The sequence below is a fragment of the Mytilus edulis genome, chromosome 1 (assembly GCF_963676685.1).
Source record: "Mytilus edulis chromosome 1, xbMytEdul2.2, whole genome shotgun sequence".
Lineage (NCBI taxonomy): Eukaryota > Metazoa > Mollusca > Bivalvia > Mytilida > Mytilidae > Mytilus > Mytilus edulis.
This window is the reverse complement of record NC_092344.1, coordinates 85992821-86006976: the sequence shown is the minus strand read 5'-3', so window position 1 is coordinate 86006976 and position 14156 is coordinate 85992821. Positions and strand designations below refer to the sequence as shown.

At 33.2% G+C, this 14156-nt stretch overlaps 1 protein-coding gene across 1 annotated transcript; it reads right to left on the bottom strand.

Annotated features, from left to right (window-relative positions):
- Nucleotides 1–1359: 1359 nt before the first annotated feature.
- Nucleotides 1360–13919, bottom strand: LOC139493398 (opine dehydrogenase-like). Its single transcript, XM_071281778.1, has 2 exons — nucleotides 13846–13919; nucleotides 1360–4782 (listed from the first exon to the last, which is right to left on the bottom strand). The coding sequence occupies exons 1-2, from the start codon at nucleotides 13859–13861 to the stop codon at nucleotides 3554–3556; spliced, it is 1245 nt and encodes a 414-aa protein (XP_071137879.1). The 5' UTR covers nucleotides 13862–13919; the 3' UTR covers nucleotides 1360–3553.
- Nucleotides 13920–14156: the final 237 nt, after the last annotated feature.

The following is a 14156-nucleotide window of genomic DNA, read 5'->3' as shown; positions in this document are numbered from 1 at the left end:
ATTGATTTGTTGTAATCAAACTTTCAATTGAGGAAAATTGTTGGTTTACACCGAAAAGCCACTCTTGATTGATCAGATTATTGTTTTACTTACACTATTCTATTCTAGTAGTAGGAAGAAAAACAAGAACCATTTAAAATTTAGAATTTTAATACAATTCCCGAAAGGCTTCAAACGAGTATTTGTGTCAATCTGTTGCAAATCGAGTGTAGATGATAAATTACATCGGAAGATAACTGGTATGCATTTAACAATAGAATAATAAAAAAAGAAGATGTGGTAGGATTGCCAATGAGACAACTCTCCACAAGAGACCAAATTGACACAGAAATTAACAGCTATAGGTCATCGTATGGCCTTCAACAATGAGCAAAGTCCATTACGCATAGTCAGCTATAAAAGGCCCCGAAATGACAATGTAAAACAATTCAAACGAGAAAACTCACGGCCTTATATTTGTATTAAAAAAAAATGAAAGTTATCTCCCGTGGCATGAGATTCGTTGAACTTTCTATAGAATCTATATATTCACTCCGTACAGGTCTGTATCTTAACTCTTTTTTCTTGGTGAAAATCATAAATATTTTTCAAAATACTTTAAAACTATCATATATAAGATATAACATAATCATATGTAGGCGTTAAACTGATTAAAAAAAATTGCTCATTTCATGAATGGATTGGTACTTTCAATTTTGATGATTGACCTGTTTGACGGTGGAAATTACAGTCATTGGTCTAATCAAAATCTTTAAACTAATTCAATCAGCATGATGATATTCTCTTGTTTTCACCTTCTATTTTCACTACTTTTGTGATCCAGGTGTTTTTACCTGTAACTATTAACATAGCGAACTGTTCTGTGATTTTATCCTTGCCAAGACTTCATACAAGTTATATATGTTTAATTTCTTTTATTTATATAAATATTTAGTTTTTAAAAAATCTGTTTATATGTTTTGCACCCAATTCATACAATTCAATTGCAAATAACGGACAACATTTTAACAGCAAAATGAATGTAAATAGTATATTTGGCAGTTGCTATTTGTCCGGCTAGCCGGACGAATAGTACCAGCACTATTTGTCCGGCCAATACAATGCGTATATCACTATTTATGTGTACGTGTAATATTATCTTTAGCAGCACCAGGGGGTAGCAAATGGTTGTTATCTTTATTGTTAGGGCCTAACCTTGTTACTGGTAATTGAAATTGTTTTTTTCTTTCTTACTATTGTAACGGAGGGGAGGTCGGTGACGACACCTCCCGGGACGTGTAGTGGCCAGTACCTCGCCCCTATTCGACCATCGGGATACCTGATATCAGATTATGGCTGAACAACAGACAATAAATCAAATGAAACTATATTTTATTCACAAATGTACAATAATTGCATGTATTGAACAAAGTCGAAAATAAACAGGAGTCAGAAAACTTTCTTAAAAGGAGTTCAAAAATAGATCTCGAGTTATTTCAAAAGTAAAATGAAAATAAAGTGTTCCCAGAGTTAGTCTTAAAATTACAGTAAATTTGCTTCGCGTTGTGTTATTTAAGGTGGTAAAACTTGCAACAATAAGGGGTGATTAACTCTGGCGAACTGCACCGAAGTGGTGGCTAACTCTAGACTCAAGTGGACTGATACAGTCCGGCGAGTATTTGGAGGCCTGTGCAAGGCCGACTCTGACTCATTATCAAATGATATTCTAAATTTGTCATTAATCAGGGTAACTTTAACAGAAAAGGTACTGAAGAAAAGTTGAATAAATGAATATTCTCAAAACATTATAAAAACATCAAAAGTTAAATACTAAAACAGTTAAATTAACATTTTTTACTTTTATCCTACTGTATTTAAATCAAATTTAACTTAAAATAAACATTTAAATACTAAATAATTAATCCGTCCAAATTGAGGGGAATTAATCAGGCACATCAAAGCACATCTATTACATTCCTCCCCCACCTTAGGACAAATAATAAAGAAATTAACATTTGTGAAAAGAACTATTTAAAATAGATGTATAGATGTGTTGAAAACAATTAACAACTATATAAATCAATGCAAATAAATGTCAATAAATGTCACAAAAATAATCACATGGTCCAACCATAGAAAAAGTTCCACACAGGGTGCAATCAACAGTTTTTTCTATGACGTCTTATTTTGAGGGACCATGCATAAGTGACCCTTAGTGGTGGACTGATTAATAAAGATATTTGTATAAAACTAGATATCACTGGAATCAGAATGAATCTCTAGTTTATAATGGAATTAAAAAAAGGGTACTTTTAATAGTACAAAAAAGTTTTATCCAAAATCGATACATTTCGACCATGTTTTATTTTAAAGTCTAAAATGTATATGCAAGATACGTCATTATAAAGACCATTTACCAATTATAAGGGCACGAAAGGGTGGGGAGGTATACCTTTTTATTCTTGTGCAGAAAAGATTCCTTCACTTTTGTTTTGCAAAATATTTATTTTAATCCTGTCCTGGGAAAAGTTTTTTTTCAGCTCTTATCAAGCTAGTTAATTTAATTTCAAAATCTTCTTATCTCCACATGAAAATCTCATGATTGCCCCCTAACTCACATTGACAAGATTTTTTTCCAACGATGTGAACAACATTTTGGTTACAAGTATTCAAGTTGTGTTAAAAATAATAAGATCTAATTTCAAGTTGAAATATCAATAACTAACGCTATATGATTGTAATCATCTTGTCCGTCTGCTCGACTCGTTGATATTTCCGTCACACTTTTCTCAGTATTAACTGCTGAATATATGAAAAAAAATTAATTACTTGATATTTGGTATTTGGAAGCGAAGCAAAAGTTTACAAATATGCAAACGGAAAGAACACAAACAGCTCCTAAAAACCAAAATCAAGACAGAATGAACAAAAACACAAACGTGTTGTCTTTCTTGTGATGTTATTTACGCGAAGAGCATTATATAATACTTATATAAGTCTGTTAGGAGATACGATTTTGCTGTACAAATTGTTATACCAACCACTTTTAGTATGGAAAATGGTGGAAACAGGTCGAGTCTCTTTTTTTCTTATCAACTTTCAAATAAAAGAGATTAAAATTTCCTATGGTTATTTAACTGTCTTGTTTTGTTTCGAGAATTTTTGAATTGCAATTAAAGATTTCTGTTTTAGGCATTTCTGATTGAAACCCCGCCTATTAACATTTTGGATGATGGGCCATTGAACTAGGGTTTCGATAAGGCATCTAGTAGTTCTAGAAGACTTTGATTGCTGGTGTCTATTCAATTGCAGCACTGTTGACCATATTAATTGTGATGTTTGAGGGAGCCGGAGTGTCCGGAGAGAACCAACAAAATTCGTCTAAAAAATGACCTACATCTAGTTAAACTACTTAGAGCACTCGGCCATCATGGAAGACTTTGATTGTGATAGAATTCAATACAAATGTGAAAATAACAAAGAATTTTATTTATGCATTTGCCTTTAAAATAGACATAGGAAGCATTTTCCTCAGCTTAATCATATCCCGAAAAAGGAAATAAATCTAACAACATTACATGTTAAAAAGTTCATCTATAGTATGCAAGCCATATGATTGAGGAGCTCTTGCAGAAGCTATATCTTTCCCAGTAAGTTTTGAACCAACAATGTATTCTTTGTCGAGCTTTGTCTGTGCCCATGCAATGATTTTGTCAATTGTTGGTGTTTCAACTCCTGCAATTTCAGCAATCCCCTTCATTACTACAAGACCGAACGGTACATCTTCTGATGTATAACGGTAGTTAAAATCGGGAACAAATTTCCCATCCTCTGTGGGAGTCATTGGATGAACAAGTCCATCATATGCTTTATTTGTTCGCATTGCCATCATTAAAGAACTTTTGTCCGCTACCTGGTCTTTGTAATAAATTTTGTACCAGTCAAAGATATGAATTACTTCTGACATATCACATCCGTTTCTTAATTTCGCAAGTTCTTTTGCTGTTGCTAGTACTTCATCACTGACTTTGGACAATAGTTCTGCCTGAATTTCGTCAATACCTTGATAAAACAAAGGTTTTTCGGGTACTGGAGTTCCGTCCCAGTCTCCCCACTTACCGTATAACAATGGCGGATGAATAATTGATTTCGCCATTAAATTTACTGCAATATAATTTTCAATAACTTGAATGTGTGGCTTTTCTCCAAGAACTTCCTGAACTGTTTCTACGACTGGAAATGAAAGATTACATTCGCTACCAGTTAAAAAGGACATTCCTAGTGATTCTTTAAAACCAAGAATTTGTACATGCTTTCCAAACTCTAATATTCGGCATGCCCATGGTAAGGATTCAAGTGACGCAATAGTACAGGTACTTGCCTTTTTGCCTAGCATACTCCTGCATTGAAACTCGAATCCAGCCTGACCTGGTAACCCAACTATTAACGTATTTGGCTGTAGGTAAGGTGTTATAGTTGTGAAATATTGTGCATGAGCGAAGGCTGGGACGACAAGGAAAACTATGTCAACTCCTTCCACAGCTTTTGCAGGATCTTTTGTGATAATCGATGGTTTGGAAAGAATTTCGGATTCGGTGCCATCGTTGTAAGTCACAGAGATTTTTAAATCATTGTCTTCCAAAAGTTTTGTCCATCTCTCAGCCTCGTCTTGAAACAGTGTTAAAACATGGACGTCCAAATTCTCGCGAGACGCTGCTAGAGCAGATAAACAGTGTGCTCCATTACCACCACCACAAATAAGTATTCTACGTTTAACAGGTCCTGCTGGCATTACTTCGGTAACTGGAACGAGAAAAAATTGCAAATGAAGTAAAATGTTTACATAGTCATAGGAATTTAAATATTCATATCAATATTTGGTAGATAGTTCAGATATCTTGATATCACAAAAAATTCACCGTACATAACAGTGAGTTGTAAGTCTTTATCTTTTCTTGACAAACATGCAACTCTTTATTGTTTGTCTTATATTTGATGAAATCTGCCTATATTTAATGAATGGCTATTATCTATTTTGAATTTATTGAACCATAAAACTAATTTTTGACTCTTCACATTGAATTCGCGGATTATGTAAAATGTGAAGAGTCAAAAATTAGTTTTATGGTTTAATAAAATCAAAATAAATTATTGCCATTAATCATAAATAAATTTCTATCAAACATAAGGCTTAAAGAACTTTTTATATTATTTATATTAACAATAACAACGTACACACATGTTGGCGTATTAATACACAGCGACAGAGTCGGCGTGCCGCCATAAAAATTGACAACATTGAAAACAAAACTAATAATTTTAACCAATCAGAAGACAGTTAATACACCAAATTTATTTATTTCCATTTGTAAACTTTATCACTTATGTATTAGATCAAAGAGGGACGAAAGATACCAAAGGGACAGTCAAACTCATAAATCTAAAACAAACTGACAACGGCATGGCTAAAAATGAAATAGACAAACAGAAAAACAATAGTACACATGACACAACATAGAAAACTAAAGAATAAACAACACGAACCCCACCAAAAACTAGGGGTGATCTCAGGTGCTCCGGAAGGGTAAGCAGATCCTGCTCCACATGTGGCACCCGTCGTGTTGCTTATGTAATTACAAATCCGGTAAATAGTCTAATTGGATCAACATGTAATGGGTAGAATTTTTAAGTAACGGGCATCAAACTGGGATTCTTTTTGAAAAGTCAAGGAAAAGGTTTATTACGACTAGTCACAAACACATAAACAAATATTTTGGATGGAACTTCATTGAATTTCTTTAATTTGATATTGACGGTCGATTACAATGCTTTAGGGTTGTTATTTTACCTGAATTGTATCAATAGGTTTGTTATTTCAGGGCCGTAACTACAATGAGGCAAATGAGGCAAATGCCTCGTTTTAAATTTCAAAAAAAAAAAAAAAAAAAACTAAACTAAAACAAAAGATTGTTTTCATTTGAGAGCCTTGTTTTTACATGTATAAGCCAATTGAGTCATCAAGCCAATTGAGTCATCAAGCCAATTGAGTCATCAAGCCAATTGAGTCATCAAGCCAAATATTTTAACAGCAGTATCAAGAAAAACGTGTATGCCAAAGGTTTCTGTGCGTTCTTTGCACGAGTCTGGAACAACCTCCACCACTTACACTAAATACAGTAAGAACTTGCTCAAAGATATTACTAAATCACCGTTGGAAGTATTTGATACTTCAGATTGTGTTATCAATAGTTTTTTATTTTTCTCTTTTAGTAGCAGCGACAATTTTCATTATTTCGATTTATAAGCACTATCCACCATTGCTCGAAATAAAACCATACAAAATGTATTGTCTCATTTAGGTAATACTTGGTATCAATGGGACATATTTATCAGCCTTTTATTATTGATTTCCTTTAAACTTATATGGGTAAGGGACGACATCAAAAGATCAATGAAGGATAACAAACTTGTTTCAAATAGTTTGGGGGTGGGGGTAAACATTGCTGCAATTTTTGTTTAGTTGACATCGATTTTACATATATCCTTATTGGTCATTATATGTTAGGAGGGGGGTAGTTGGTCAATGAAAAAACTATGTAAATTAAGATTTTTTTTTATCCTACATTGAACTTTTGATGTCGTCCCTAATTTTGAACATCAAACGACATATTTTCTTTATTTTAGGACTTGGAATAGATTAAAAAAAAATAATTATAGGACTGTATGTAAAAGCACTGACCGAAGCACATTCCGCTTTATATTTGAAAAAGTGCGCACAACAAGGAAACTAAGAGTCATTTCAAGCGTCTCGTTTGTTTTTCAATGCATTATTTTAACATTGTCACGGATGCACAATAAGTCATAGCTGTTGAATCTTAAATATGATATCAAACTTACTCGTGATTGTTGTTAGCCAATCAAAATTACGGATTATGGAACATGCATGTAATGTAATCCTTTTAGTACTAATGCAATTTTAGGATAGATGTTCTTAATAATATTCTTACGAAGATTTTAATTTCCCCCAACATGCTATTTATAGTCGAACATCATGTCACTACATTTAAGATATTGTTAACTTTTTATACATGCATAGTTACTCGGATGGATAGTGTTCTCATTGGCACACATACCACAACTTTATATTTATACATTGGTTGAAAATTGGCATAACGATAGTTGATACATGTATAATTGAGGATATGTAGGGGTTTCATGAGTAACTTTTTGTAAACTATTTAGAGAGCTGTGGAAATTGAAAAAAGTTGTTTGAATATGTATATGAATATGAAGGTATTTTGAATTGGTGGTCTGACACCTATATAAATTGTATAGCGTGAAGAAGTATAGAGTGCAAAACTATAAGAGAGAGTTAAACACGTTATCATCTTAATATGGTTGGTAGACAGCTTCATTGAAGTTGATTCATTTTTTGCAGTCGACTTTAGCTGTGTCAATCAACATTGTTAGAGTAACTCATGATATTACATGCTATTCAATTGACAGATGTGTTCAATATAGTCCCTATAAATTCAATCGATTTTCATCGTGGCATATACAAACTGCTAGTTTTTCGTCTTTGAAAAAGACAAAAATATAAAACATTTCTGTAGACTTAGAGCCTTAAATCTAAAATGCCCGCAAACTTGTGGAATCAATTGAAATCCAGTTAAAATATCAATTTCACACTTTCATTCTTAATTGGACACCCGACTAACAAAAGATTGTTGGCCGATGATATGAATAAAAAATATGAAAACTATCCAATAATAAAAATCATCATTTCTTGTATTTAAAATGTCAAAAGATAATAATCTTTGTTAGAAACATTGAATTCATACAGATCGGACATCGTTTGATAAGAAGGAAAAAAAATACAGACTTCCACATTTTGAAGGTTTGCGAGTCGTGTAAATTCAGTCGATAGAATCAACGACCATTCTCATTAAATCATAAAAATTGACTATGAACGTATTAATAATCATGATCGAATACTGCTACTACTACTACTATACTACGGCCTTAGGGTTTAACGACCTTGACTTCCCATGAGGGTCTCGCATGGGCGGTTCGAATATTGAAAAATACCCCTGCAACTATAAGATGTCTATGGAGCACTAAAGGTCATACAGTTACAGGGAAGATAATGACGTTGATAAAGCCCAAGTCCCACTAGACCACGATCGCACTACACTCACCGCGATCTACAATAAATTCAGATCGTGGTGAGGTCGCGGTATGAGCGGCATGAACATGTACATTTTGTCGTTGCTTTCACAATGCTACTACGTCCTCACGATCCCGCTACGATTATACCACGTTCTAACCCGCCAATTCTGCGACCTCTCTACGCTTATCAAGTTTCTACTACGACCATACCACGAGTTATCCGATTGCAACACGGTCTTACCACGCTTCTACTGCGAATATAGTACGTTCTCACCACGATTATACTACGTCCATAGCGCGATCTTACTACGTTTTCAGTAATAACGTCAACATCGTGTTCCATATCTATACTATTCCATTCCTTCTATTTCTGATTAATACATAGATTTCTGGGAAACAATACAGTCATGCCACCAAAATCTTCTAGAACACGTGGGCGTGGCGAAAGGGTAGTTGTAGAGGCAGAGGGAGCTCTGATAGTAACGAATCCTGACCAAGCAGAGATTTCGGACCGACCAATTCAACCTAAATTACAAACTTTTGCTGGTCCATAAAGCTCAAATGACGATATTTTAGTGAACGTTAGCAGAGATGACACGGATGTGTCAATAGATATAGGAAGATGTGGTATGAGTGCCAATGAGACAACTCTCCATCCAAGTATCAATTTATAAAAGTAAACCATTATAGGCCAAGGTACGGCCTTCAACACGGAGCCTGGGCTCACATCGAACAGCAAGTTATAAAGGGCCCCAAAAATAACTAGTGTAAAACCATTCAAACAGGAAAACCAACGGTCTAATCTATATAAACGAGAAGCATGGGTGAGAAGTTAGAGAAAATGGACAAGAACTACATACAGAAAAACAAAAGCTGGAGATATATAATAAATTTTATGTGAAAATGACAATGAGAATAATGGTCGTTGTATTAACGTAGTCAGGTCGTAAGAAGAGCGTGATGAGGACGGCAAGAGCGTTCTAGAATCGTACTATGGTCTTGAACAGCTGTTGTAAACGTGTTTTAGTCGGAGTGGAAGCGTAGTTGGGTCTCGGTGAAAACGTGATGGTCGTAATAACGTCGCTGTAGGATTGTAGCGCAGTCTCTCCGAATGGAATAACGCTTTCGCCACACTCTCGCTACGATGGTACAGTGACCTTTGCGATCTTACCACGACGCTCTCGCTACGCTTCTACTGCGACATGATTTCGCCACGACAGCACCACGATTGTTTTGAACATGTTCAAAGTTGGCCACGCTCATCACGATCTTGAAGACCCCACCACGACCGTTATACGAACTTCCTGTGATTGTGGCCTAGTGGGACTGCGGTATAAAAGATTCAGTTTTCGACTGATTTTCATCATTCAAACTTATCTAACTTGAAAACGAGTTCATGGACCCCTCTTTTTTAAAAATGCCATTTGTTTTGATCACGTAAAAAAATTATGTGTGACAATTTCTGTCGAAAGGAAAAATACGTCCACAAATCCGAATTTTGAGCAAATATATAAAATTTGGACCTAACTTTACTAAAAAAGTAAAAATGGCATATTTTGTACAGTAATATGCTTACACAGAGGAAGAATACACACGCAATAGAAAAACCATATTTCGAAGGACAGTAAAAAAAAAAAAAAATAATAAAATATTACTACATCAAAATCTAAAAGACAGAAAAATACTCCAATAACAGTGAATAAACTGTTGTGCTGCATAAAGTTAAGAATTTTATGATCTACTTGTAATACCTGTCTTGTTTTATTTCATTAATTTTTAAATCCGTTTATTAATTTTATCCTTTTCGGCAATGAGGCATCACGCAATAGCGAACTGAAAAATTGCTCTTGTTTAACGTTCATTCATTCATTCGAATTTGATTAAATTTCAATTAATTATCTTTATTAATCAATAATTATTAGTAGTTTCATGTTTTGATTATCTAAAAATGGTAACGAAAACTTTTTTAATGGAAAACATAATATCTTACTATTCCTCAAACTTTAGTGTTATATTTAAAAAATGTTTGATAGTATTGAACAGATTCTTTTCCCCTAATGATATAACATGATATGTGATGTCTGCAAGTTTAGTGTGGTGGAATTTATAATCAGTGAGTTTAAATAAAGATGTGATCGTCCATTCGATATGAATTTGTTATAAACGTAAGAATCTATCATAAACTGTTTATTTAGGTAATTTATATTTACGAAATAGCACAATATACCTGTAAAAAAAGAAACCAAAATAGTCTTAGCGGCGTCATGTTTTTATCTGATTATTTATGGCGTCTTTACAGTTCTTTAGTTCTAAATTCATATTTTTGTTATTTAATAGCTTTTATTGACCTTACTCTAGCTGCCAGAAACTGCAATTACTCTCAGAAATGTACTTTGTGTATTTCTTGTTGTTAGGGATTTATAAATACCCTGCCACGTCCGGTATGTGGGTTCGAGAGATTTTTTTTCTGCTTTGCATTGGTCTGATTTTTATAGTTTGTTTATATATAACACCACAGTTCCGTGCTAGCGGGAAAATTTAGCGCTTACAAACATGTTAACCCCGCCACATTATTTATTCCAAAGTAAGGAACTGTAGTTCAGTGGTTGTCATTGGTTCATGTCTGTCATATTTGTTTTTCGTAAATTATTTTGTTTAAAATTTGGCCGTTAGTTTTCTTAATTGAACCGATTTATAGTTTTCATGTCGGGGCCTTTGATAGCAGGCTATACGGTATGGGTTTTTCTCATTGTTGAAGGCCCTATGGTTGCTACTAACTATAAATGATTACATTCACTTCATTTTAACTTGGTGGATAGTTGTCTCATTGGCAATCATAACACCTCTTTTTTATACTTACAGTTATCTTGTAGACAATTTTAGGAAGATTGGTTGATGTTTGCTGAGCACTCAGTGGCAAATATGTCATGCATGATCAGAACTAAAATTAATATATCAAATAAGAAGATTCTGCAAAGTGAATTTGCATTGCTATACGACGTGTCTATGTATTTTGTAAATACAACATTCATGATCTAGTAATCATTTTTGATGTTTCTTTTGTGGTTTCGGTTTGACAATTTGTTATGTCTGGTCGTTTGTAGTCCAAATTATTATAAATTTGCCTTTCCAAAACATCATTGTCATGAAAATTCCTAGAACGAGTTTTGTATAAACAATTGTATAAATTTCGAGATTGCATGTAAGTTCAGTTTTTTTTACATCCTGTGGTTTTTGTCGTTGATGCAATATGTTCGTTGTTCTGAATGTTGTGTCGACTTTTGCATTATTAGATTGCGCTTTCTCTGTGACGATTGTTCTTGTGTGTATTTCTGTCACGTAGTGTTTTCATTTCAACGATATTTTTTTTAACATTGTCATAAAGCGGGAGGTTTGGTTAGCATTTAACCCAGATTAAACCCACCATTTTTCTTACAATGTCCTGTACTTGGTTAGGCATATGGCAGTTGTTATCAAATAGTTCGTTTCTATGTATGTTGGCGTTTGTTTTTGTTGCACTTCAGTGTTCCTGTTGTTCCTATGTTTTCCCCTTGGTTTTAGTTTTTAACCCGAATTTGTTTGCTCTCAATCGATTTATGACCTTTGAACACCGGTATACTACTATTTTCTTAATTTGAGCTTTTTACTTTTATATTTTGGAACTCCTTTGTCTTATTCACAGACTATACATTGGATATTCCCCCTATCATCCTTATATATTATCTCAAATACACTTCCAGAAATATTTTTTAACAAACAACAAATTTCTCGAAGAGAAAATGCATTAAGTATTTGAGGCGATCACTAACCAATGCATTGCTTAATTGAAATTCTGTCATTTCAAATATATTTTCTTAGTTTAACATTCAATTTCCCCATCCATTTCATATGGGGGAAACCAACATCTTTTAATAGCCAAGAATAATATTTTTTTTTCAAATGGCTTTACAAATCTTTATTTATGATTTTGATGTCAAGGACTGTAAAAACATCCGTGAGCTGTATTGGTTTATATCGAGGCTCGTTAATCTAACATATATATTTTTTCTTTTAATATCCTGAAATTTTAACCGGACACTTTAACCTTTCGTTATTTATCATTCCACATAGTGGTAATAGTTTTTTGTTTTTTGTTTGTTTTATAAAAATCGACATGGTTAAATGTGGAACATGGAAAGGACATAAAACAACCTTTACGTAAACAATAACGTTATCATTTCCGCTTCCATAATGGTGTCATACCACCAAATACGCCCTTAAATTTAGAACGTATGTGAAAGTAGGCCTACTCGGAAAAAAAAATAGTGCATTTGATGTCATTGTTTACTTAAACTAACCAACAAATTGGCAGAAATGAAATTGGTGAAAGAGAAATATATTAAGACCATTTTGAGCTAAAATTTACTTGTTTATGAGTTTGCATTCAAAATTGAGGATTAATGCACCCCATAGTATACTAATTTAAGATTTCCAGAAAACCAGGGGTTATTTTTAGTGGTACCTCTATTCGGAAGACCTTTTCTTTTTTATATGATTTTAAACACCAGTTGAAAATTGGCATGTAGAAAGCTGATACATGTACAATTCAGGATATACCTGGTTTCTATGAAGTTAAACTTAAGGTAAAATATTTAGAAAGCTATGAAAATTGTAAAATTTGGTTGAACAGATAGGGACTTTTAATTGGTGGTATGACACCTTAATGCTGAAGTAGAATATCAGGACTGTATGGAGAGTTGTCAGATTGGCACTCATACAAGATCGTTTTATATCTATGTACTTGTAAAAATGAGCATCTTTTATTGTAGACCGGATATCTTTACAATAGATTGCCGATTACAGGACAAAGCGAATTACGATTTTTTTTCTGATTGAAAACGTCATTAAATGTTCAGAGCAAAGAAACTTCATGGCCAAGCAGAATGTTATGCCTATGAGAGTCACACAATCTAGAGTCAAGCTATGTATTCCCACTGACACCTGTCAAATCTCGACAGAAATGCTAACAAGATACAATTTATGTAAATGTCAATCTTCCACTTTGTAGAGAACTAAGTTTGCCTCCTACATGTAGTATAATGTCGGAGTTAATATTTCTAATAATTCTAATAAATTGTTATTGTAATTTTTCATGAGAAAAAAAAGGAAGAAAATTTTATTATCAATATTTAAAAAAGACATCATTTGCTTTGGTTTAACATAAAACTCTTTTTAAAATAAATTTGCGTTTAAATGCATGTTCCTTAGAGAGATTAAAGATACAAAATGGACACTTTAACGTACAGTCAAAAAAGAAAACTGAATTTGTCATGACAAAAAAAGACAGAAGGACAAACAACAATATACATAACACAACATAGAAATAAGAAAACGCTATAGATTTTATCTTATTGATCTATATCGAATTTTGCCATAACAAGAAAAAATTAAGCCGTTTCGTCACAAGACTAAAAATAAAAAAGTCTATCAATAGTGACTGTAAATTATATTGCAAAAATAGCAAAGTTATAAAGAACTAAATAATAGTCGTCTTTGTTCTTGAAATTGAAAGTTAGTTTCGGAAAAAAATTATGAAAATAAGTCGAAAATACAGTTATAAAACATGATACATAATAACTTATTTAAAACACATTATCGCTTCTGCTTTTTTTTAAACGATGCAGTTGTTAAAGATATCTTTTAAAATAAAAGCCATACCTCTTTTGCTAAGCATACGATCCTCTGCAACAACATTCAGTTAGAAAATTCTGTCTAACATATAGCGATGACGTTCCCAATTCATCACTTATTGCAGACTTAGGAGAAACCGAGCAGTCGTAGTATAGTTAAGGTCATTGGATAATGCCAATCAATACATAACTATACTTTACAAATACCAAAGGAATTCCGTTTACTAATTTAAGATTTCAAGGAATTTGTTGTCATATTAAAAAATCTCAGTCGTAATCACAAATTTAGTAATGAAATGAGCGCAAGGGAAAACTGATTTAGTAACGAACAAAGCGAAG